The sequence below is a fragment of the Mya arenaria genome, chromosome 6 (genome assembly GCF_026914265.1).
Source record: "Mya arenaria isolate MELC-2E11 chromosome 6, ASM2691426v1".
NCBI classification, from domain to species: domain Eukaryota; kingdom Metazoa; phylum Mollusca; class Bivalvia; order Myida; family Myidae; genus Mya; species Mya arenaria.
The window spans coordinates 32,118,159-32,144,227 of record NC_069127.1 but is presented as its reverse complement, the minus strand read 5'-3'; the positions used below and the strand labels follow the sequence as shown (position 1 = coordinate 32,144,227).

The window sequence follows — 26,069 nt, the reverse complement described above, 5'->3', positions numbered from 1 at the left end:
GCCTCCATGTTGAGTTTGAGGGCCATAGGTGCAGGCATTGTCAACTTATCAGTCAGATGTATGGTTTGACACCTTCCTGTTCAAGGTCACTGGGACCTTTGACCATATTACCCCTAAAATCAAAAGGGGTCATCTACTGGTTAAACCAAACTTTCATGTCAAGTTTGACAATAGGTCTAGGAATTGTAGAGTTATCACCCGGAAAAGCTTTGGTCTACTGTCAGACAGACGGACGTAGCGGCCAACATGTGCAAAGCAATATACTCCTCTTCTTTGAAAGGGGCATAATAAATTGAAATTGATTAAATATTTCTGTTTATTATGTTAATTAACTTACACTACATACAACAAGTACCATTTTGATATTTTCGAATGCTCATTTGGGCATGTACATGGGTTTTGATCTGACTATGAACATGAAACTACATAGTGATGTTCCCTCCTATCAATTCTAAATTTAAAAAACCATGAGAAAAAAAGAATGTTTTCACTGCACCATGAATAATTATGTCAAACAAAATAAATGTAAAGTTATTCAAGATTAATTTAACACTGTTCTTTTGATGATTTCCGTGCATTCCTTACTGCAGGTTTTTCCCATTTTCCCACACAGTTATTTCATATTGGCCTTACAAGGTCAGATCTTGAGTTGGGTCTTCATTGCTGGACACTATCTCTATATCTCCACAGAAAACACACTGGTGCAAGTTTCACTGCAACAACTGCAAAAAAAGTTATATTATATTCTAACTGAACTCTGCATCAATAATCAATTATTTTTTATTGGATTTATGAAATGTCTTTGTTTTAAAGGGTTCATATTAATTAATGCATTTTTTTTCAATTTAATGCATTATCATGCTGGACTCTTTGACATTGATGGTTAAAACAAAGAAGGCATATGATTTGTGTACAGATTAAACATTATTAATTATAAATGTGTTCTTTAATTAATAGACAAGTGGCAACAATTTCCCCAGTTAAAAAAGCTTACATTTGTATATCTGCAGATTAATCATTTGCATTTCTTTTGCTTTGATCGTTTAAGTCAAATGAGTTAGACATGATAATGCATTAAAATAAGAAATATATTTTTGGGCATCAATCTATAGTGTGTGCCTTCAATCTACAAATAAATTTCTTCTCAACAGATGCTAAATTATAAAAAAATATATAAACCAAGATTTTGATTATGACATACCTGCATAGTTAGTGGTCTCCATAACTGCTCAGAAATGCTCCCTTTGACAAACTAAGTGCTGGTGTATGGCTGGGTAATAGTGCTGCTCCAACCAATAGCGCAATTCTTCCTACAGGTGGACCAGCTCCTCAATATAATTTCTGTCATGGCAGTGATAACAGTATGTAACATGCCCTTTTCTACTTTCCAGAGAATGAATCTTCCAATCTAAAAAACAAATTTAAGAACAAATATATACATATGCACATGTAATGTTGTTAAAAACAAACCATTTAGATGCCACAAAACTATAAGATTTTAGGTGAAAATTGAGCCAAATCAAAACATTTAGTCATTTAAAGCTGCACTCTCACAGATTTACTGTTTTTACAACTTTTGTATTTTTTGTCTTGGAATGACCTATTTTTTTGCTAAAATATCTGCAAACCAGTGATATAAGACTACTGACAAAATATTAGATTGCAGACTTTCATATTTCAGGTCAAAAACAAAGGTTTTATGGCTTAAAGCGTAACTAACGGTTTAAGAAAAATGCATAAAACATTTTGAACTTAAATATAAACATTTTCTGACAAATTTATTGTCAGCAATCTTATATGAATGGTTAACATGCATTTTCACATAAATTGGCCCGTTCCAAGACAAAAAATAAATAAAGTAGTCAAAACATTCAATCTGTAAGAGTGCTGCACTCTCAGTCACAGATTGAAGGTTTTGACAACTTCTTTTACTTTTTGGCTTGGAATAAGCTAATGAAAAGCAGTATGAAAACTGATGAAATAAGACAGCTGACAAAAGATAAGATCATGTTTTTTATATTTACATTTGTAACTATTGGTTTTATGGTTAAAAGCATTACTAACGCTTTACTAATAATGCGATTCTTGGAACAGAACATCATCTTTTGACCGTATTAAAATAAGAAAACAGCGTTCCAATATTTTCAGTTGTCTTTTTTGACTGAATTAATATAAGAAAGCAGTGATCCCCTTTTTCCAGTTGTCTGTTATGTCCAGTGTTCAGAAATTCGCATAAAATAATTCATTACAAGACCAAGAAATAAAAAAAGAGTTGGTAAAACAGACAATCTGTGAGAGTGCAGCTTAAACATATGATATGCATTATCAGCCAAGTGCAGACCTACTCACATCCTGGTTACACAACCAGTACATTCATCAGCTTTACTGATTTGAACCAGGCACATTTATATTGGAAGACTAGCATTTTATCATTCTGTGCTGGCCAGTAAAGTTCTCATTTGAATTAGAATTCAAAATGTATATACCTTTGTTCATTTTTTTTGCCAACTCTGTTTCAACTGAACTTCCTAAATGAATGAGAAGTTTCAAAAAATAATTACAATATCTCAGTAAATACCTGCAGTTATGTGTTTCTTGTGCAATCTGTCAGCTTTGGTAGGCTCAGGTTTCATTTTGTCCACCTCAATACTTGTAATCTTCTAGTCTGATGTTCTGCCATCCAATTTTTAAGTCAGGTCAGGCAGCCATTTCAGCTTTGTTCCAGTTGATTGTATCAGATGATGTTAACAATACTAGCCTTGTATCCAGGCACTTCTCAATCTGAAAGTTTACAAAAGAACATGGCCTGTAATATTTAATAAAAAAATCATAATTGTTTACTCCTGGATGATGGGTTCTAAAGTAAACCTTTGAGAAAAGATGCTACTGGTATGGTGCTTGAACCCACGACCATGTGAACACTTGCATGGAGATCTGTCAAACTGAGCTAACTGGGTAACTGATTTTTAGGCAGCTCCCAGCTTGGCTCTACAATTGACAGGTGGGTAAAGTCAAAAAAAATGAGGACTTTCCTTTAAGGTCACTCCTGGCCTGCTGTAAATGGGTTTTCTTTTCTATAGTGAGTGTTTATTGTCTCATTTATATAGTGTAACAAACTGGCCAAGTTTGGTTAAAATTGCTCCACTAATAAAAAAAATGTTTGAAAAAAACACCGCAAAAATGTCAGGAGTGTAACACTTTTGTGTGACATCTTTTATTAAATACCAATTTTGGGCCTTTGTGAAAATAATGTCCCAGCAATATTCATAATTTATTTACTTTAGCTGAACTATTTGATGTTTAAGGTACTTGTTATCATGTATTTTAATGACACAAATCCTTAAACAATGTTTTTTATCCGTGCATTTAGAAGTGAGTGCATGTGAAAAAAATATGTACTAAAACGCTTATTTAGAGTTAACACCTAGACTGCAGCTTGATTGCCTTATTAGTTTGCCTTTGCATATTTCCAACACTTTAAAACAAGTACAAAGGTTAAATTAAACTATTTTCTTTTGAAATATACAATTTGTTATTGACTTGGTGAGTGTCTAAAGTCAGGTACCCCAAAATGTCAGGAGTGTAACATTGACAGTTTCAGTGATGCTCGTAGGTTTGCATTTGTGATAACATAACTTCTTGTTGTCTTATCATAAGTGTATGCTAAAGAAATATCATCAGTGACATGAGTGACAGTTCTCTGTAGCATGTGCTTGTCACATGACGTCATAAGTGATGTCATAAGTGATGTCAGGAGTGTAACACTTTTAGGCAGTTTTAAGTTTGTCACATGTAAACAAATTTCATCATATTTGCTATTGAATTGTGAGCAGAAGCTAGCAGAGCAGGTACTAAAAATCATTTGTATGTGTTTTATAATATGTGTTTTCTTTATAATTGTACTAACATTTAATAAACAAATAAGAATGAAAGAAAACAGAGATTTGCCACATGTATGTAATTCATGATGAATCATTATTATCAGGTTAATGTACTTTAGTAGAGTCTTATGAGAGCCTCAATGTACAACTTTATTATTAGATTGTTAATTTGAAGTACTTTTGTCAACATTTTAAACCATGATAGTAAAGTGTTACACTCCTGACCATTTTTTTGAAGTTGTACTTCAAACTGATTTTGCTTGATTCCTAGTAGGCTGAATGAAACTGCACCATGAGAAAATTAAATGTGTGCCTTCCTGCAGTAAGAAGGGCGTTAAGAAGCAGTAAAGCACAATGTACAGGCTTGGAAACTGAAAACAGAAATGCAAAATCATCAAAAGAACGAGTCAGAAAATACCGTGAAAAACTAAAAAATGACCCCAAATACAAAGAAAAGCTTCAAGATACAAAAGAATTGAAGAAAATAGAGAACAAAATTTACAAAGATAAGTTGAAATCATTACGCAAAGATAACCCAGCAGTGAACAGTGAGTACAAAGAGAAACAAAGAAAATGGAAGAGAGACAGTAGGAAGCGTAAAGGCAAGGCAGAGAAAAACTTAAGGAAATCAGAAGTAAAATGTCCTTCGTCTTCAAGGAAGCCAGCAGCTGTACGTAAGAGGGCGGAACGCATATGCAAGACCCTACCGAGAGAATCAGAAAACTGGGCAAATGCTATGTCCCACATTATAAGGAATGCCACTCCAAAAAGGAAATCGATTCTATTGGCACACCAGTCAAACAATGAAGACACAGAGAGCATTTCAAATTTGCTTGAGGTCAATAAAGTTGGGAGGCCGAAAAAGTATCTGGCAAACGTGAAAAGAAAACTGGCTTACACAAAATCCCCATGTGCCTTTTGGAAGAGTAAGAAAAGCATGAGCGAGTACAAAAGAAGACAAAATAAACCACTAAAAAGACTTTCAAACGCCTGTATATTTCGTCAATCATGGAAACCAAAATTAGAGAGCTTTCTGGAAGAGAATTCTAGAACAATGCCCAACAAGAAGGATACTATTCTCATTGAAGGCAATCATGTCCCAAAACGTCATCTTCTATGCACCAAGTTGGAGCTGTTTAGAAGGTTTAGCAAAGCTCATCCCGACTTCAACAGAAAGTTCAGCACATTCAAGAAGATGGTCCCCAAGTATTACAAGCGTCTGGATATGACCTGTCGACGTGTATGCGTCTGTACAAAAGACTACAACTTTGAACAGAAAGTTGAAGCCTTGAACAGGGTCTCTGCCCAAAAGTCAATGCCTAAACTTAAGGCCACACCTAGACTGCTGTCAGATCTCTCCCTATGTCCCTTTGACGATATTCCAAGGAGAACCTGTGTTGACAGACAATGTCAGCACTGTGGCACTGAAGCAGTACACAAACTTTACCAGCCACTGGTAGAATCTTATGCAGATCTTACAGTCAAATATCACCAATGGGAATCTGTTCCAGAATCTTATGTTGCAAAAGATAGCACCAAAAAGAAAACCAGCCGTTGGATACAGACTGAGAAGAAGGTTTGTGTTGGTGACCTTGTCAATGATGTGTCAGACTCACTGGTAATATATACAAGCCATTTATTCAGGGCCTGCTACCAATATAAAATGGAATCATCTTTGATGGCAAACCTTCCACTGGACCACTGTGTAGTTGTCATGGACTTTTCTGAAAACATCTCATTACAGCCACAAGATGAAATAGAATCAGCCCATTGGACCATCAAACAAGTAACGCTACATCCAATTTTTATCGTGAGACATGCTGCTAACAGTACCCTAGACAAACCTATAATTTTCAAGGAGTCGCTCGTCATAGTCTCAGACGATATCAAACACAGTGTAGATGCGGTCTACGCGTTCACTCACCAGCTCATTGCTCATATCCGAAACAACCCAGGTCCTTGTCCCATGAGGGTGTTGCACCGATTTAGCGACAATTGTGCGGCACAATACAAGTGTAAGGATGCATTCTCTCACATCTCGTTGATTGAAAAAGCTCATGACATTAAAGTAGTTTATCACTACTCTGAATCTGGGCATGGAAAAGGCCCCAGTGATGGCATTGGTGCTGGTATAAAGAAGAAGTTAGAAAACCTCATTCTGGGTGGCAAAGTTGTTAACAATGCATACCAGACATATCTGGCACTTACACAGAATCCGAATGCCCCAATGAACCAGCGTGTGATTTTTGTTCCTCGCAAAATAATTGCGTCCCTCAAGCCAAAGAAGCCCAAAACTGCTAAAACCATAAAGGGCACACAATCATTTCATATGATAGCAACACATTCCAAGGATCCAGATGTTCTGACCTGCAGTGATCTGAGTTGCTCTTGTACAGTCTGCATCTGCAGTGACCAGCAGGGGCCTTGTTTTTTTGGGCAGTTCCGAAACGACCGCAAACACTTCCATCTGCCTACAGGCAAAGCAGTGTCTCCAAAGAATCTTGTAACAGATATTCCTAGTAGCAGTGAAGAACAGTGTATCCTTAAATAGAATACAAATATTCTTTTTTTCTCGTTTGCACATCGGCCAACTTTAAGTGCTACATTCAAAATCAGGCACGTAAATACACAAGGGTCCTCGAGTCCAAGCTTTTGACACTAAACATCTTTAATGCGGTTCCTGTAAAACTTGAGATTAAAATGAGTATTGTCTGAATGTTACAACTGACAATTTATAAAATCTAATCTGTGTGCTTACGTTAACATTTCATGCAACCAAGTTAATAACAAATCATATATATGTGTATATTGTTTACAGCTTTTTACTTCTAGATTCAAGCCTTTTGCACAGTCTGTGAAATGTGTATGTTGTCTGCATAACCACTGGCTTTATCCAAATACTAACTGAACTATTTGCTATAATTTCTAATTGCTTAGTCACTACTAACTGCTTATCTGCCTATTGTGTTATTGCTCTGCTTTTTATTAACCTTATCTTTGTAGTAGCTAGTCAGATTGAGAGGGTGGCTGAACTAAGTTCAGATGTTAGAAATGCCTTGCAAGAAAGTATTGTTTCAAACAGGAGACATACTGAACAAAATAATGATGAGCTGCAACTGTTTGAAACTAGCATAGCAAGAAAAGGGTGGAGAATCCGAGGAACTACTCCGAGTGACGGAAATTGTTTTTTCTGGGCCGTAAGCGACCAGTTGGATTTGAATAGGATGGAGGTCCACACCCACACTGACCTGAGGCTTCAACTGGTTCATTTCATTGAAAAGCTACCTGAGGTACATTTACTTGTTCTTCATGTATTTAAAGAGTAAAGTCAATTGATGTTATTTGACCAAAATTGCATTTTTTGTGTATTCAAGGTCACTATACTAATGTACACCCATTGCTCCATTTCAGACTACAAAGGCTGAGCTCCACCATTTCCTGACAAGAGACATGGACACATACTTACACAGTATGTTGAAGAATGGCACTTATGCTGACCATATGTGCCTGCAAATGATGTGCAAGATGCTAAAATGTAGCATTACAGTGGTCCATGCGGAATTAGCAGACATCCACATAGATGCATCAAGCTTGCCAACACTGGTGCTTGGATATCTACCAGATATGGAGCATTACGTCAGTCTCGAGCCCATACCCAGGTAAATGATAAAACCATGTAATTTGTTCTGTTTGTCTCCAGTAGAAAACCATGCTATATGTATCCTATATAATGATGTTTCATCTTTAATCACTGTCATTTTTTCATTTATTTCAGGATTGCACCAGAAGACTTTGTGGCTGTACATTTCAAGACGAAGAGGAGCACATGCCTGTATTTAGCTAAGGTGAGTTAAATTGTTCTGCTGCATGTCTAAAGTATTCTAAAAACAGTCATTATTTTTGCATGGCAGCCAAATAATTTTGCTAGTGCATGGATAATAAACTTGATAAATCTTCTTGAATTTTTCAGGTTCTGGAAGATGTGGAAGATGAATTTCTGCTCAAGTTCCTGCGGGCAACCAGGTCGGATGGTGTGTACAACTGGCCTGTGAAGGACGATGTATCCTGGCAACGCAGTGAGGACATCATTGGAAGACTTCCAGCACCAACTCTACTGCCCTGCAGGGGAATCAAACTAATGTTTGATCTGTCAAGCCTACGGCCCCTGTCTGCATATGTGCTTAAATGATTGTGTAGAAACAGTGTCGAGAACAAGTGTTTGGACAGTATATTGACTACTGCAGTTCCTAGTTATTTTTTTCTAAAATAGCCCTTCAAGTGCCCTTCTTTATGACTTTCTTATACCCAAAGGTAGACTCAATGCTACTCTGATTCTGAACTTGGACTTTGCTGTTTGTAATTTAAGACAATGTTTCTCCTTTTTTCACGGAAATTTATTTGCAAATGGGTTTTGTGGCACTTTATCGGCCATTCTAAGGTAAAAGTTGTGTTTGAAGAGTAGTTGTTCTTCATTAAAGTTACAAAAGTTACAAGACATTGTTTTTTAAAAAAATCCTTCAGAACTTTTTTAATATAATAGAAGTATTGTGTTTGATGAATGTTGAATCCAATTGTTTTGGTTTGCTACAAATATTAAGCTCAGTGGTTAAAAGAAAAGAGAAATAAAGTATGTCAGGAGTGTAACAGGCATTTAAGTGTTCAAATAATTAATTATTCCTCTCTCATCAGTCAGGTTTTTGCAATAACCTCTTGAGCAACTTTCTTAAACACATTATTTCTAATTTATGAAAACAGCTTACTTCCAACCAATGCACAGTGTTACTCTGCATCAAGTTTGTATCTAAGCTGTTTGCCACTTGCAGTCATATAAAAGTTCATTAAATTGAAAACTGCCAGTATTGTAACAAATAATAAGTACACTGTAAGCTAATCATGACTCAGACAATCTACAATACTGATAACATTCATGGATTCATGTAAGTAAGACTTGTAACAGTACATGAATATACATTTGATTCCATGTCAGGAGTGTAACAAATTTATATTATATAATATACAGCATTATAAAGTTTATGATTGTTACCAAAATGATTGTGCATTCAGTGTAAATGTGTTGATTATTAGAATTAAAAGTTATAATGAGAAAATTCTACATCATTTGTTCCAAAAATACCCAAAAATGAAGTCCATAGTATTTGCAATGCCCTCTGCTTTCTAACAAATCATCAAATACTCACATATTTTCACAATGTATTAATCTAATTCAAAGAAGAGTGCTTCTTCTTTGATTTACATCACATGGTTTTGCTCCACTTATCTTTTGCTGAGAAAGAACAGGGCATTGTTGAAAAGGGTGTTTCAGGTCAGGAGTGTAACATTTTGAGGACATTAGGCTCAAAAGTTGACCTTTCATGAAATTTTTGAGGTTACTTTGACTCCCATGAAAATTTCAGTGATGGTTTTATATTCATTCCTGTCATTTATTAAGTATACCATTTCTTGTTCATGACATATTTGAGTCTTTTAGAAAAACTTTTAGGAGCAGTGTTGAAAACAATCAGTCAAGTTTTGTCCTTTTTCTCAAATTTCTTCCAATTTTGCAAAAGTTATCAAGAAAAAAGTGTTTTTGCATTGATACTTAACATTTTTCTATAAAATAAGATCAAAACTGTATCATTTTTTTTTTAAATGGACAGGATGAGTGTGACATAAATATCAATGGTAATTTTGAAAAAATTGTTTTCTGGACTTAAGAATAATTATTCAAGATGAGTCAAGTTCTGTACCAACGAACACCTGATTCATGAAATTGAAAGTATATGCGATAAAACTTGAGGCAAATCAAGTAAAAAAAGCAAGATTTATTTTCGACTTCCAAAGTAAGACTTTGCCTCATTTTTTTTGACTTTACCCAGGTGCATTATACATTATAGAGAAAATAAATCAAACACTTGAAGCACTAGTCCAAATAATAGTCACTTAACTGATCTTTTTACAAATTTTGAAATGGCATATCCTTCACATACAATTTTTTTGTACCAAAAGTGGGTAGCTATTCCGATTGGGATTCCAGGTCAGATAATTATATATATCTCAAATATGAGTTATGTACACAAAAATAAAAGCTGACGAATTATTATGAGTTTGATGAGTGTTTTTCTTCATTTCATACTGTCAAAACATAATGATATAAACTGTTATACATGAAGATCACCTGCAAGGCTGCGATGCATAGATTTACATAGATGTAAAATGGTTGTGTTTAAATGCATTAAATGCTTGTTTTGTGAAAAAAATCTTTGCACTTACATGGTAATAACTAAAATACGAATATAAACCTTTAATATCTATTTCAAACATATAATACTTATCTAACTAAGATTTCAATATCTTTCAACCCCCACCCTGTTTTGCACAAACCCGATTAGACGTAAGGGATTGGAAGAATCCCATATAACACGTCTATTTTTTTAGACTATTGAAGCATATATGTTCTTTTTTGATGGTTTAGACGTTTCAGGTTAAACAACAATTAAAAATGCGAAATAATTTTAGTGAATAATCAACTCTGAATTGAAAGTAACATGAAGATGTTGTAGTGAAGGATTTGCCATATATATATATATATATATACATTTTTTTTTAATCGTTAAAAGAGTCCGTCAATGTACAAATATTTAGACTAAGAGATGTAGATCAGCTAGATGTACCTTCTAGTCCAAATAATTGTACGTTGACAGATTTTTTTACGATTTTTGATACAGCAAATCCTTCACGTACAAATTGTTTTGTACGAAAAGTGGGTAGTTATTCCGATCGGGATTCCGGGTTAAAGCATATTGCATCTATAACATATCATACAAACTAGAAATATTACCAGATAATGTTATTTTATATAAATTCCGTAACCAAAAAGTAATATCAAGCAAATAATTATGAGTTTGATGGTTTTTTCTTCATTTCATTCTGTCAAAACATTTCATTCTGTCAAAACATAACAATATATACATGAAGGGCACCTGCAAGGCTGCAGTTCACAATTTTACAACAATCGGAACATTTCAGCCATCAATTGTAACAACTCGCCATCTTCGGTAAGCTTCGAGATAGTCAATCCCTGTTGGATACTGGCTGAGGTGTTCAGATTGTTCGCCAAGGCCGAGTTGTTACGATTGTATTATCTCGAAGCTTGTCGGAGGTGGCCGAATTATTACGATTGGGTCAAGTTGTTCCACTTGGCATAATTGTTGTCTGTGTCAGTCAACTTTCCTTTTAATGAAAAGGTGAATAATGTGTTTTAATGCATTAAATGCTTGTTTTTTTGCAAAATAGCTTTGCACTTCCATGGTAAAATATGAATATAAATCTTTACTTTATTGTCCATTTCAACCATAAAATACTTCACTTAATACAATTTCAATATTTTTCAAACACCCCCGCTTTTTGCACAAAACCGTTTAGACGTTAGGGATTGGAAGAATCCCGTATAACACGTCTATTATTTTAGACTAATGTACATGTACCTTCGTGTCCGAAATCGATCACTTCCTGGCAGCTAATTTGGATTGTCTCCATCTAAATTTAACATTTTTAGACGCATACATTGATGCCATTTTTGCTTCGATTGATGTTAAAGCAATAGCACTAAATACAGGTCGGTTATTTTGTAGAAGAACGTGTTCGAAGTAACATTCAATTTCATTTCCGCATAATCGCCGCCATATTGTGTATGACTTTAAAAACTACACCCTATAGTCCAAAATAACAATAGGCATAACGTTGACAAACTGTGATAGGTATAATCCAAATAATTTACTCAAACAAATACAATAGTTTGATTGCTGCTGAAAAAAAAAATCATTTGAAACATAAAAGCTATTTCACAAAATATTGCATGACATGAACTCTTTAACCGCGTATGATTTATTTCTTAATAGCTTTCATTCATAAAATAAGTTCTTTGCCGGGGTTTGCCGGGTCAGTCTTGAATGCCGGGATATGTGTGACGTCACACGGGGTTCAAACATGTGGTGTAGCTTACTATTGGATGTAGGGTAAAATGACTTCGTATGTAAATGCTATACTTTCATTATTTTTCATTATTTTGTTCAATAAAACTCACCAAATTGCAACGGTACAACTATACTAAGAGTAACACGCAATGTTTGTCATAAAAAAGGCAATAACGCGTTAAATACACATAAGCAGGTACTTGACGCCCCACATTCACGTAAGTAGTTCTGTTGCTACGCCGGTGGTGTGTATTAATATATTCATGTTCAATATGTCGTGTCAGGCGACTAGTCGCGTTTCTGAAATACCGCTCTCTAAAGACTGTCGGCTTGCAGCCGACAGTCTAAAAACGATCATATTGTCATTCTGCAATTTGTAACGCCCCGATTTCGATCAGTATTTTGGCACTTTAAAGAGCAAAATTTAAGAATACGATTTATTTAACCGGTTTATGTGAAACCAATGGAAACTGAAATTGTATGGACCTTAATGGGCGTTAAATGCTCAATGGCCGATGGCGGCACTCGGCTTTATTAATGTGTGAAGTCGATTGAAAGGCTTTAGATGTTGCACTTGATTCGAAACTCACTTCAAGATGGTTTTGGCGGAGTAAGTCACGATCATTCAATGCTAATCTTGTAATGCTCAGTTCATTTGCAGAAAGTATTATTTACATAGAGGATCTCAAATGAGTGTTTATTTTGTATCAAATTTACTAAACGAGTTCATTTTAAAACGATAAAAAGAGGCTTTTCCGAGTTTTTTATCGTTTTTAAATGACGAGTTTAATAATTTGAGATTCTATTTATATCATAACTCAAATACGGTCGAAATCTAGGTCAAAGTTTCTTAAATACACATTCTCGTGTCCTTAAGAGCGAAGAATTTACATTGAGTGTTATTAGGATGCCTCATCTGCAGGAAAGAAAATAGTACGACATAAAAAAAAATATTTACAATAAAAAACATCTAGGAATCTAGTGGCTCTTAAAATGCCTACCCTGGACCCGACAAGACGTTTGTGTATGCATCCTAGTCACACGGTGCAACGTACAATAAACGTGACTTGAGTTTATGTTAGATACTATTGTATTGTTATTTTTTGTCAACAGTATAAATTACATACACTTTACACATACACATACAATCAAATCAAACAAGAAGAACAAACGGGTTGGGCTACAAGTAATGACACTATTAGTTTTAGCCCTTCCCAGGCGTCAATGTAACGTCAATAGCGTTTAAATCTATGATTAAACGTAGCTAGAAAAAATGAGAAAATGTAAACCTATTTAGGACAAAAGAGAATTGGTTGCCACCAAAAGAAATAAAAAAATATGCATTGTTATAACAACCCAGACCATTCATTATCGTGCTTGAGGGTTATATCAAAAGAAACTTTTGGTTAATTTTATATACTTAAGGACGTCAATAAAATCACTCTGTTTTCACCGCCTGTGTTATTTTCTATTCCAAAAAATAATTTTGATGTACTTAAAGAATGAAATGTTCGAGTTATTTGAAACAATAACACGCGTTGTTCGCCGTATCTGCTACATTTAAAGAAATAATGTTCTGCATCTTCTGTGCCTTGTTCACAGTCACAAATAGAATTATCAAGAAGAAAATCTATTTGGGGATGTGCATTAACATTGCTGCAAGCGTTTATGATTTTTGTATGGTGGATATTAAAAAATCCATCCCCCAAAAATTGAGCCTTTGTATGTATCTTTTAAACGTGACTTAAATTCGTTAAGCTTGTAACTGTTGCAAACGTGAACATAAAGTCGGTTCCACAAATATATGGAAGATGAATTTGTTGTTTTCGAACACATACTTAAACGTCTAGGTATGATTACATAATTATGTATGTTTCGAAGCGGATTATTGGTTGTTTGTTCATTTTTTTGTGGTATTTGATCGCGAACATACTGTGGCAATCTATCGATGTTTTGACGATACATGAAATAATTTTGAATGCTATGTTTTAAATAGGGAAGAAAATAAGCCAAATAGTAAACGATCATCTGGTGGTATAATTGTCTATTTGAGGGATACTTATGTGACGAACGACACTTTGATTTTCACAAGTAATGACGATATTTTATGTATTAAAATTAATGGTTCGACCTTGGGGTTAGATAATGATTTGTATTTCTGTTTATCGTATGTTGTACCGGAAAATAGTAGTAGACAAAGTTTAATTGAAAGACATACTTTTGATAGGTTACTTTCACATATAACCGATATTGAATCAAATAATTCAAACTTTTATTTTGTGCTTTGTGGAGACTTGAATGCACACACGTCGGATTACCCAGATTATGTTACAGATGATAATTATACGCATATAAATGATTTTTTACCCGATAACTATATAACTGATGTACCTATTGCGCGATGTTCGAAGGATAAAGGCAGGATAAATAATTACGGATTAATGCTATTAGATTTGTGTAAACAAACCGGATTACGTATCTTAAACGGTCGTTTTGATAGAGATAAAGTGGGCAATTATACACATGTTGGTTGTCGAGGGTCAAGTGTTGTAGATTATGTTTTAACTACACAAAATTTATTTGAGCATGTTTCTAGTTTTGTTGTTGATTCACCAAACATATTATCAGACCATTGTGCTGTTAATTTTGCATTGTCTTTTAGTAAACATACAGCAGATGTAGCATGTAATGAGAGTAGTCGTAGTAGCGTTAAAGGTAAATACGTGTGGGATAGTAGTAAAAAAGATGTTTTTATGCAAAATTTATCATGCCAAGATACATTTGATGATTTACAATCTTGTAATACTAGGATAAAAAATGCTACAACAGCCCAAGATTTGGACTCTTGTATTTCTGAGTTTTCTGCTATTATACATAATTCGGCACAACCATTTATGCGTAAATGTTTTATTCAGTCGGACACAAATCGTTTTGAATATAGCTCTAGCAATGACCAGCCTTGGTTCAATGAAGATTGCTATGAGAATAGGAGACTATTTTATAGCATATTAAATACTTTTAGACATTACAACTCCGAAGAAAATAGATTAAATATGGTAAATGCGAGATCTCGCTATAAAATGTGCATTCGTAGAAATAAGCTTTCTTATGATAAAATGCAAACAAAAAAGTTAAATGAATCGCGGTTTAAAAATGCAAAGTTATATTGGAATATGTTAAAAGGCTGTGCTAATATAAAAGCCACCAATATATCTTTAGACACGTTTGAACGGTATTTTAAAACGGTAAATAACCCCGATGACCCCTTTTTCTCTATCGATGAGGATGTTGTTGATTTCATAGATAGATATGAGAAGAATGAATTCGATGTTATGTTCAATGAATTAAATACACCGATAACTTCTAATTGTTTGATAAAGGCTATTTCACAATTAAACACAATTAAAAGTGGTGGACCAGATATGCATATAAATGAATTTTTCATCCATGGAAAGTCTGTATTGTTACCGCATCTACTTACACTTTTTAATAAGTTGTTTGATATTGGATATTTCCCAAAGACATGGTCTGAGGGTTTTATTGTACCATTACATAAAAAGGGAAATGTTAATGATGAAAATAATTATCGAGGGATAACATTGTTGAGCACCATTGGTAAATTATTTACGCGGATATTAAACAATAAGTTGACTGATTGAACAGAACTATACAATGTGTATATCGAAGCACAGGCAGGTTTCAGGTCAAATATGGGAACTGTTGACAACATTTTTGTATTACATGGTATTATTAATCATATGTTAAACCAAGGTAAACGTTTATATTGTGCTTTTATAGACTACACAAAAGCTTTTGATTATATTGTAAGAGATAATCTTTGGTACAAACTAATTCAACTTGGAATTAGAGGTAAAATATTAAATATAGTTAAATCAATGTATGATAATGTCAAATCGAAAGTGAAACATAATAATTTACTAGGAGAAGGCTTTGACTGTAGGTTAGGAGTACGGCAAGGCGAAAGTTTGTCGCCCGTCCTATTTTCTATGTTTTTAAATGATTTAGAAGATGTTTTTATACACAAAGGCCTAGATGGCATAGATGTTAATATGTTTAAAATATTTCTGATTTTATATGCTGATGATATAGTATTATTTGCAAATTCCGAAAATGAACTACAGTTAAGCTTAGATGCTTTGTTTGAATATTGTAATAGATGGAAACTCGTAGTTAATACTAATAAAACTAAAATTATGATATTTCATAAGGGTGGACGATTAAGGGGGGATATGAAGTTTTATTACAACAATGTTGAAATAGAAATTACAAACAAGTTTCCGTACCTTGGCATTGTGTTTAGCAATGGAGGATCGTTTTCTGATGCTCAAACAACAATAGCGGGTCAAGCACTTAAAGCGATATTTCAAATGAACAAATATCTTTATAAATTTACTAGCATATCAGTTAAACATAGACTTGTTTTATTTGACAAACTTGTTGCGCCTATTTTAAATTATGCTGGGGAAGTTTGGGGATTTGCTCAAGGCAATCAAGTTGAACGAGTTCATTTACAATTCTGTAAACGTCTTCTCGGTGTAAAAAAGACGACACAAAATGACTTCATTTATGGAGAGTTAGGGAGGCTTAGCTTTAAGACAATAAGATACATGAGTATAATTAAATACTGGGTGAAACTATTACATAGTAATGAAAGTAAATACTATAAAAAGGTTTATAACATGCTGAAAACAGATATGGAACAGCATCCAAACAAACCAAATTGGTGTTCACTCACAAAAGACCTACTTTGTAGTTTAGGCTTATATGATGCCTGGTTTTATCAAGAAATTGGAAATGTTAAGATATTTTTGTGTCTTGTTAAACAAAGGTTAAAAGATACTTTTATTCAAGATTGGCAAAGTAGATTAGACATGTCCAGTAGGGCTAGGTTTTACAAAAATGTGTCAGAATTTAGATTTCAACCATATCTCAACATTTTAAATATTACTAAATTTAGAATGTCGGTGTCCAAATTGCGGCTATCTTCACATAGATTAAGCATTGAAACGGGACGATGGAATAGACCGCAATCAACGCCCCTAAATGAACGTAAATGCACTGTTTGTTCCTTATTAGAAGATGAATACCATTTTCTACTAGAGTGCACATTATTTAATGAACTAAGAATGCTATTTATACCTAGGTATTATAGACAACATCCTAGTATGTATAATTTAATTGCCTTGATTAATGCAGAAAATGAAACTATTTTAAAAAATCTGAGTATGTTTATATACAAGGCTTTCGAACTTAGAAATGTTGCATTAAATCCAACATAAGTATGTGTGTGTGTTATATGTGTATATGTATGTGTGGGTGTTTATGTATATGCATATAAAATATGATCACATATATACCAGTAATTGTATTGTTAAAATTGTGGTTATTGTATGTTTTGGCATGTTAAATGTTGTCTGTAGTGCACGAAAGGTCATACATATCTATGAATATTTACACATGTTTTGTACTTGTCGTCATTTTTGTATGATATTCGGCCACATGGGTCTATGATCTTCTGGTAAATAAATGATCTGATCTGTCATGAAAATTAACTTTTGCATTTCCATGCGCTCAATAAGTGGAATCCAACCAATTTCAATTAAAAGTCTATGATTAGAAACTGATCAGGTTGACCCAAGTACAACTCCAGCCGCTTAATAAAAAAAATTAAACTCGATTCGAATTGGTACGTCAAAACATTATGTTATGCATAGTAACACAAACCACACTAGATACACGAACTCACTTTTTTCTACCCGGGTAAGCATTGTTTGGTACTGACTGACTTTAAAGGTCTTTTCTAATTATATAGCCGCTCCGGAAGCACGTTTTTCACATTTTGAAAAAGAAATGGGGAAACCTAATTATTATGACAATTATTGAAGTTTAAGCACAATTTTATTTGTTCAAGTCCAGAAATAACACCAACCCCTTATTTTCATGGGCTTGGAAATAGCCGTATAACAGGAGAATTCCCCTTCCAGGTTCCAGTTCTTCGTTTGAATAATAAGTTTACTCCTTTATAAAATCTTTATGTCAATATCGAAAACATATATAAAAAACATTCATCGCTTATCTCCTAATAGCATCTCCTTTACAACAACACCATACTTGACAGTCAAATGGTTATTTGCAATCCATTTCAATGGCAATCTTTCAAACCTAATTGACCAGCTTTAAATACCTTATTTCATTTAATTTTTTCATCATTGTCATATTAAGCTTCAAATTCCTTGCTTCATTTCACAGCCAAAATAATGGCTAGTGTATATGTGATATACTACTTTAAAATAACAGTACTTCTGCATTACTCAAAATCATTAGGACGATTCTAAGTTATGTTTATAGAGGCTTGACTAAGACGTTCCAGTAGATGTTTGGAGCACAATTTCTAAGGTCAATATATTACAGAACGTTTCGAAGTACCCCCATAGAATCAATTTGGCACTATCTTAACCATTATGGAATTTTTTAGCACAAGATAATTTTACATTCAATAAAAGATGTCAATACAACATATTGTTAAGTCATTACCTGTGTAATATAAACCAGCTTCTGCAAGCTGTATGGGCCTCTGCGACACTTCTCTCGGCCATCTGTCGAACGTTGCGAGGCGTGTATTGTAGCTCTCGAACTCTGGTCTACGGTAGGATACATTCTGTCTGTTGAGGCCTAAGAAATTGAACACAGTTCATTTTGTATATCTTATTACAGTCATTTGTCAAGTAAAATAGTATTTCTATCACTGAAATATCATTGCCAGATAAGGAAGAGAGTAATGCCTGCGAATGCAAGATCATGCAATATAAAATCAACGATATAACATGCTTCTAAGCGGAGAGGTGCTATGATATAGGAAACCAATAAAAATGCATTAAACGTCCAGGACAACCAAATGCATATGATTATTCATATATGTGTGATATAAACGTTTATATGTATTATGTTTAAAAGGTAAGTTTTTCTCAAAAAAGCAATAACTGATTCTAATGTCAGTGGCTCCGTAAAGTTTGTGGCTAGTACGGGGATCGAGGCCAAAATACCCTGTTTGCAAGACAGACGCCTTAGCATCAATTGGACTAACTGCTCAAGATAACTCACATACTCTGCCCTTGGGGTTCAGTATCATATAACTTATTTCAGCACGTACTTCAGACTTCAGAAGTTTATCAAATTTAAAGACACTGTACTGTAACTGCCTTTTTTAGGTAGAAGGGTTCTAAAATGTATTAATCTCTTACTGCAATGAAAATTCAAGGCAAAATGTCTAGACTTTCAAATACAGAGACGATAGAGGTGTGTATAGAATCAATTCAAGAAAGTTTAAACTTAATCTATGCTGAGATTGTATACTAGATAATATTGCAGATATACAGGGCTATTCGATTTTTAAAGGCATTTGTATGGATCTTAAAGACAAATGGCGTCAAGATCGACCGACAATACTTTAAAATACAATGAGTTTATTAAAAAAAAGTCATTTTTCTCTTTCAACAACAGGTAAAAAGAAGGCTTAATGCAGTGAATTGAAAATAAAATATTATACTGATTTAACCAAAGAACTATTGACACGAGTTATTGTATGTTTTAGGGAGAAATGATAATTGGACTGGGTACGTTGTGCCAATTTATAAAAAAAAAAAAAAAAAAGATTACATAAAGGATTCCATTATTTTTGTAGAAAATCGTCGAGCTAATATTCCACACGATTAAATTATAGCAAATATAACTCCGTAATCGAGTGGTTATTGCATTTGCTTTTGAGCTCCATCTAGCCTATGCTTACGAGTTTTGGTTTTCACGAGTTGAAATGTATTGCGATCTTACACTGAAACCAACATTTTATATGTTTATTATATACCTAAAATGACATTAAATTGTATAATTTTAGAAAAGCGCCAGAAAGTATATGCGAACGTCACGTCATGTTGGAAATGACATCGTTCAAATTATGTCCCATCCATGTGCGCGCTGACGTTGGAAGTGCAGGCGGGCTAAAATTTCAAATCAGAAAAAAACACTATATTTCACTGTCTGAAACAATGAAATATCAATTTTGTTTCACTGATGAATCTCTTTTAATCAACGGAACGCATATAATAAAAACACTTATATCATTTTTCCTATATTCTAATAAATTATTTTTTATAAACGTCGTTCTTAACAGTTGAATTCACTAACAATTTTCAAAAATGTCAATATTGAATTTTCAAAAATGTTCTTTGTTATCCAAATGGTTACCTTGGTTTTGATCAGAAAGCAAATCTTGAAGTCGTTGTTTCTGAAACATCGTAAAACATTTCTGGTCAATCAGCAAATAATTCTGTTTAAGTGTAAGTAGATGGTAACGTATTTATTAAGAGTTTTATCAGATACAAAAAAAATTGCAAACTGGTTTTCTTTCTCTTAAGACAAAAGAAAATAAACAGATTACAAAGACACTGAAATGCCGTGACCAATAAATGTTGTGGTTCCCCCCCCCCCCTCCCCCCCCCCCCCCCGGAACTGTCAGTGAAAATTGGAGTTGAAATCATTTTCTGGTATTACTTTCTAATCATCAAAGCAATGCAATTATGTTTACCCTGTTTTGTTTCCATATATCCAACCCGTACATATCAATGAGAAAGTCACAGTTGTCAGCATGTCTGATGTGCTCTGTCATAGGATCGTCAACCGGGCTGAACTCTTTCAGACCAATACCGCAATGGTGACATCGAACCTGGTCTTGTTTACCTTAAATGCAGTTATCCCGAAAACACGCTCAACTGGTGCATACTCCAGCAAACGAACAGCTGTGTAGTTAATCAAGACTACACGGGCGCGAAGTAACAAGGAATCAAGTTTTATCTTGGATTTGACATATACACATGTATATATACAAATCAAACAGCAATACATGGTCTAAACGTCAAAGAAATATCCTCAATTGAAACTGGGCAGTATCAGATGTCAGATGTCCGATTCAGTATTTTGCGGTTTTGCTCTAAATAGAAGTAATCTTTTAAAAGATATTCGACTTGCATGTTACACAATTGTATAGCGAAAACGAAACTCGTAAATGAGAAGTTACATATATAGAAACCCTTCTTGAGCTCAAAGAAATAAACAAGGCTTGTCATTATATAAAAAAGAAAAAGAAATTTTAACAAGTGTATATCACATGTTCGTCAACAGCTTCAGAAGATAAAGAAAAGCATAAACACACTCTTGCTCAAATGTGAAAAACATTTCTTTGTTTATCAAGACCCTGGAGATCGTATTTGTCTTACCTGTATAAAAGAAGCCTGCACTCGCAAGTGAATAAGGTGTCGGGGTCGAATGTGGCCAACCAGTATATGTTTGCAGTCTGCTTGCATGAGTACAATGTTTTGGATAACGAGGCGGTTGTTTATTGTCCCTCGACACTTTTTATAAAAAATTAAAAAAGTTACATAATGATACCCTTTCAGTTTTACTGAGATTATGTCTTTTCACCTAAATGAACAAAGATGGATAGACTTATAAATGAATTTTTAAGCGGTGTACTGTTCAATGAACAGCTAGTTTCGATTAATCAGACGACTAATACTGTCATACTTGGGAGGTAAACTGACAGAGGCTGCGAAATAATACAAATTGTTTTTACTAAACATATTGGATTAAAACATGTAAGAATGGTTGTCGAATAACTGTCTTACAGAATGTCAGACTTAATGCAATCAATTGAAAATAAATCATAATACTAATTTAACCAAAGATCTATTGACACGAGTTATTATTGTCTGTTTAAGGAAAATGACAATAGGACTGGCTTTGACAAATTTATAAAAACAAAACAAACCAAAAAAATAAAAATAAAAATCCATTATTTTTGTAGAAAATCGCTGAAATTGAATTCGTCACGTTTAAATAATAACAAATATAACTCCGTAATCGAGTGGTTATTGCATTTGCTTTTGAGCTCCAGATGAACTATGTTACAGATATTGCAGACGTTGTATATATAGATGATAGTTGTTTGTTCCATTGTAAGATCGTAGTTATATTTCACTGATTGAGCACCCAAATCTTTATTTCACGAGTTTTGGTTTTCATGAGGTGAAATATACTGCGATCTTACACTGAAACCAACAATTTGTATGTTTATTATATACCTAAAATGGCATTTAGTTGTACAAATTCACTGAAACAGTGAAATATCAATTTCAGTTCAATGATGAATCTTTTTTATCAACGGAACGCATATAAAAAAAAAACTTGAATCAATTAAAACAGTTGAAATCATTAGCATTTTTAAAATTGTCCATATTGAATTGCAAAAATTGTTCTACAAATAATTACCTTGGTCTCGATCAGATTGCAAATCTTGAAGTCGTTGTGCCTGCAGCATCGTTTCCTGGCCAATCAGCAAATAAGTATATGTAAGTGTAAGTAGGGGTTAACGTATAGATTAAGAGTTTTATCAGATCCAACATTTGCAAATTGGTTTTCTTTCTCTTAAGACAAAAGAAAATAAACAGATTACAAAGACACTGAAATGCCGTGCGTGACCAATAAATGTTGTGGTTCCGATCCAGAACTGTCAGTGAAAATTGGAGTTAAAACCAACTTCAGAAAATACTTCCTAATCATCAAAGCAAAGCAATTATGTTTACCCTGTGTTGTCTCAATATATCCAACCCGTACATATCAATGAGGAAGTCACAGTTGTCAGCATGTATGATGTGCTCTGTCATAGGGTCGTCAACCGGGCTGAAATCTTTGAGGCCTATACCGCAATGGTGACATCGAACCAGGTCGTGTTGACCTTAAATGCAGTTATCCCGAAAATACGCTTAACTGGTACATACTCCAGCAATTAGTTAGTCAAGACTACATGGGCGCGTACTAACCAGAGATCAAGTGGATTTGACATTTACTATATATATAAAATCAAACAGCCATTCATGTTCTAAACGTCAAAGGAAAATCTTCAATTGAAACTGGGCAGTATCAGATGTGTTTGTCTGCCAATTGTCAGTTTCAGTATTTTGCGGTTTTGATCTAAATAATATTAATCTTTTTAAAGATACTCGACTTGCATATTACACAATTGTATAGCGAAAACGAAACTCACAAATGAGAAGTTACATATACAACAACCCTTGTTAAGCTCAAAGAAATAAACAAGGCTTGTCCTTATATTAAACAAAAAACGAAATTATATATAAGTGTACATCACATGCGCTTCAACAGCTACATAAGATAGAGAAAAGCATAAACACACTCTTGCTCAAATGGCAAACATTTCTTTGGTAATCAAGACCCTGGAGATCGTATTTGTCTTACCTGTATAAAAGAAGCCTGCACTCGCAAGTGAATAAGGTGTCGGGGTCGAATGTGGCCAACCAGTATATGTTTGCAGTCTGCTTACATGAGTACAATGTTTTGGATAACGAGGCGGTTTATTATTTTCCCTCGACCCTTTTTATGAAAATAAAAAAAAAAGTTACATAATGATACCCTTTCAGTTTTACTGAGATTATGTCTTTTCACCTATATGAACAAAGATGGATAGATTAATAAACGGATTATCAAACGGTGTACTGTTCCATGAACAGCTAGTTTGGATTTATTTGACGATCAAAGCGAGACATATACCGTCATACTTTGTAGGTGGACGGACAGAGGCTGCGAAATAATACAAATTTGTTTTACTAAACACATTAGAATAAAACATGAAAGAATGGTTGTCGAATAACTGTCATACTTAATGTCCACTTATTTTACATAGACGCCTTTTGAAGCCTCATTAAGACAGTTGTAGAAAACAGCTTTAATCAAAAACGTCTTCTGTACATTTAAGGTACATGTTTGTCCTGCATGCATTTGATAAGAACTGATATATTATTTTTAAAACCAAATGTCAACCGTTACGATTGTTTAAAAGCTGAATAAATGACCAAACGGTCCATTGCCTATAAATGCAGGCAAACACAACGTATAAATCGAGAGAGAGAGTTTAGATTTAATGGCCATTTGTTTATTAAACAGAATACATTGTCTTTACACATACCATTGTCTCCTCCTTGTTCATCCTGCGATGTATCGATAGGAGGATAGAGGGACAGCGCATACATTATGTTGTTGATGTAATCACAGTTCTCTGTAACCGACGTGGTGTCATTGCCGCTTTCGGACTGCTTATCATTTTTATCAGCATTTCCATCCTTGCCCATTCTCTAGTTATGGCTAACGTATTTCTGAATCATTGTAGACATACACGCCGCATACGACAACTCTACACGGAACAGAAAATCACGCAAGTATTTTGCATTATACTTTAACTGAATTGGTAATATCACCCTGTTGTTTGCAGTATTTTTCTGGTCTTCTCTCTAAAACGACAAGAGCTGTCACTGACAGGAATTTATAACTGGAAGGGATACAACTGCCAAACCTCCTCAATTATTTTATTCCACGGAGGTATTGAAATGACACGTATAAAATCGTTGATGCATTTCAATCCTTCGTTCAAGAATACTTTTTACTTTTTATTAAGTGACATACGTATGAAACAAACTATGTTTATTTGTATGAAGTAGCGTTTTAATTGTTAACGTATTAGTTTTAGGTTAAAATTAGGTTTTTTAAGGGTTCTTGTGCCGACCAATTGAGGGGGGCAAGGACCCATGCCTCCCCCGCTAGACCCGCCACTGCTTATGGTGCAGATTTTACCTAATGTACCGTAACGCAAAAACTAGGGATTTTAAGATGCAATGACAATGACAAGTACTGCTTAGAATATGGCTTTACAATAAAAGAACTAGATACCAGATGATACAATTGCAAGATAAAAATATAATTGTCAAAAACTTATATAAAATTGATATCGTCGTGTACAACGCATTGAATCCTTCTTAACATGTATCTTTCGCAGGTTTTGCGGTTGTTGTTTTTTCAATCTGAAATTTACTGGGTTTGTCTACCACGTAAATACCAGTAAATTTAAAACAGAATCGGTATATGTACTTGGGCTATTTACGTGATTTTTTTCATGCTGAATAAATACACCATAATCTGAGAAATCATTATGCGCTATTTTTAAACGGGTAAACTCAGTTGAAACAGTGACAAAATATGTAAAATGATCTATTATCGGCCTAATACTATCTCATATTGACAATTGTAGGCTTGTTTATAAGAAAATACTTATTTGCCGATTTTGATAACATCTGCATGGTGTCCAGTCTCTTTAAAGCACAGACATTCAATGCAAGACGGAAAAGATTTGAGTTAAACATTCCGGAAATCTAATTTAACCCGCGTTCATAGCACAAGGAAAACAATGAATTTAGATAAAATCACAGACTTTGAATGCAAGTGCCCTGTCATTTAAGAGAAACAATCGTCTTAGCTACTTAGCAATATGGAAGTTGTAATGTGAACTCGACTACATAGCATTGAGATTTACATTTATGACCGTAATTCCATGAAGCAATGCAAATGTTTAAATTCATACAACAACAAAAAAGGTTTGATTTGACACAAGTTCGGTTAAACATTAGTATCTTTTTCCTCATTAGCACAGGTACATAATCAATATTTGGACAAATAACATATATATAAAAAAGTTCAAGAAAATGGAGAATTATTGGTATTTCTCATAAACCAATGGCATAACGTTGTACATGTATAACAAAGACAGATTCTACTATGGAACAGGTAATACGAAGTATGTGTTAAATTTATTTAATTACATGTAAGATAAACAGTGTAAAACATAGCAAAACGTTTCTATACAATATATACCTTTATATTCTCGCCGTCCGTCGAGAACTTTACTCACACATTGCTGTTTTATACATATAAAAAGTACTGTTTATGTTTGTTTCCTGTTTCATCCTACAGTAAGAGACTTTTTTCCAAAACGTTAAAAATAGACGATTATGTAAGTGATTGATCTATATCGGGTATGGTATGGTAATACGGTTTACGCAGGTAAGTAGATCACCCCTATAAATTATGTGATACCTTTAAAATTAACATACACCCCTTACAAAACAGTATTTTTTATCAAATAATCAACATAAATTGGCATAAACATTGATAAATGAATTTTATAATTTATGTATATTTTTGTACTAAACAGGCTATTTTTAATATAGCGTATTATTTCATAAGTATAACTTTTAAAAATAGTCGAACGTGGTTTTCCATTACCTGTGTATGAAAA

The 26,069-nt window shown here is 33.9% G+C and overlaps 1 protein-coding gene and 1 long non-coding RNA gene across 3 annotated transcripts in view; both read right to left on the bottom strand.

The window, feature by feature from the left end:
• LOC128238166 (putative inhibitor of apoptosis) overlaps positions 1 to 25,802 on the bottom strand; it is a 31,342-nt gene extending 5,540 nt beyond the window's left edge. For both annotated transcript variants that reach the window (XM_052953780.1, XM_052953781.1), the window contains exons 1-9: positions 25,646 to 25,802; positions 23,910 to 24,134; positions 23,183 to 23,317; positions 22,510 to 22,661; positions 22,196 to 22,250; positions 21,145 to 21,279; positions 20,457 to 20,608; positions 20,117 to 20,156; positions 18,410 to 18,547 (exon numbers count right to left, since the gene is read on the bottom strand). In XM_052953780.1, coding sequence (XP_052809740.1) covers positions 18,410 to 18,547; positions 20,117 to 20,156; positions 20,457 to 20,608; positions 21,145 to 21,279; positions 22,196 to 22,250; positions 22,510 to 22,661; positions 23,183 to 23,317; positions 23,910 to 24,072 — 970 coding nt within the window. In that variant the 5' untranslated portion in view covers positions 24,073 to 24,134; positions 25,646 to 25,802. The remainder of the gene's footprint in view (positions 1 to 18,409; positions 18,548 to 20,116; positions 20,157 to 20,456; positions 20,609 to 21,144; positions 21,280 to 22,195; positions 22,251 to 22,509; positions 22,662 to 23,182; positions 23,318 to 23,909; positions 24,135 to 25,645) is intronic.
• LOC128238167 (uncharacterized) lies at positions 303 to 12,198 on the bottom strand. The gene is made up of 4 exons (XR_008261638.1): positions 11,366 to 12,198; positions 2,579 to 2,781; positions 1,202 to 1,408; positions 303 to 722 (listed from the first exon to the last, which is right to left on the bottom strand). It is a non-coding gene; the product is annotated as an uncharacterized LOC128238167 (long non-coding RNA).
• Positions 25,803 to 26,069: the final 267 nt, after the last annotated feature.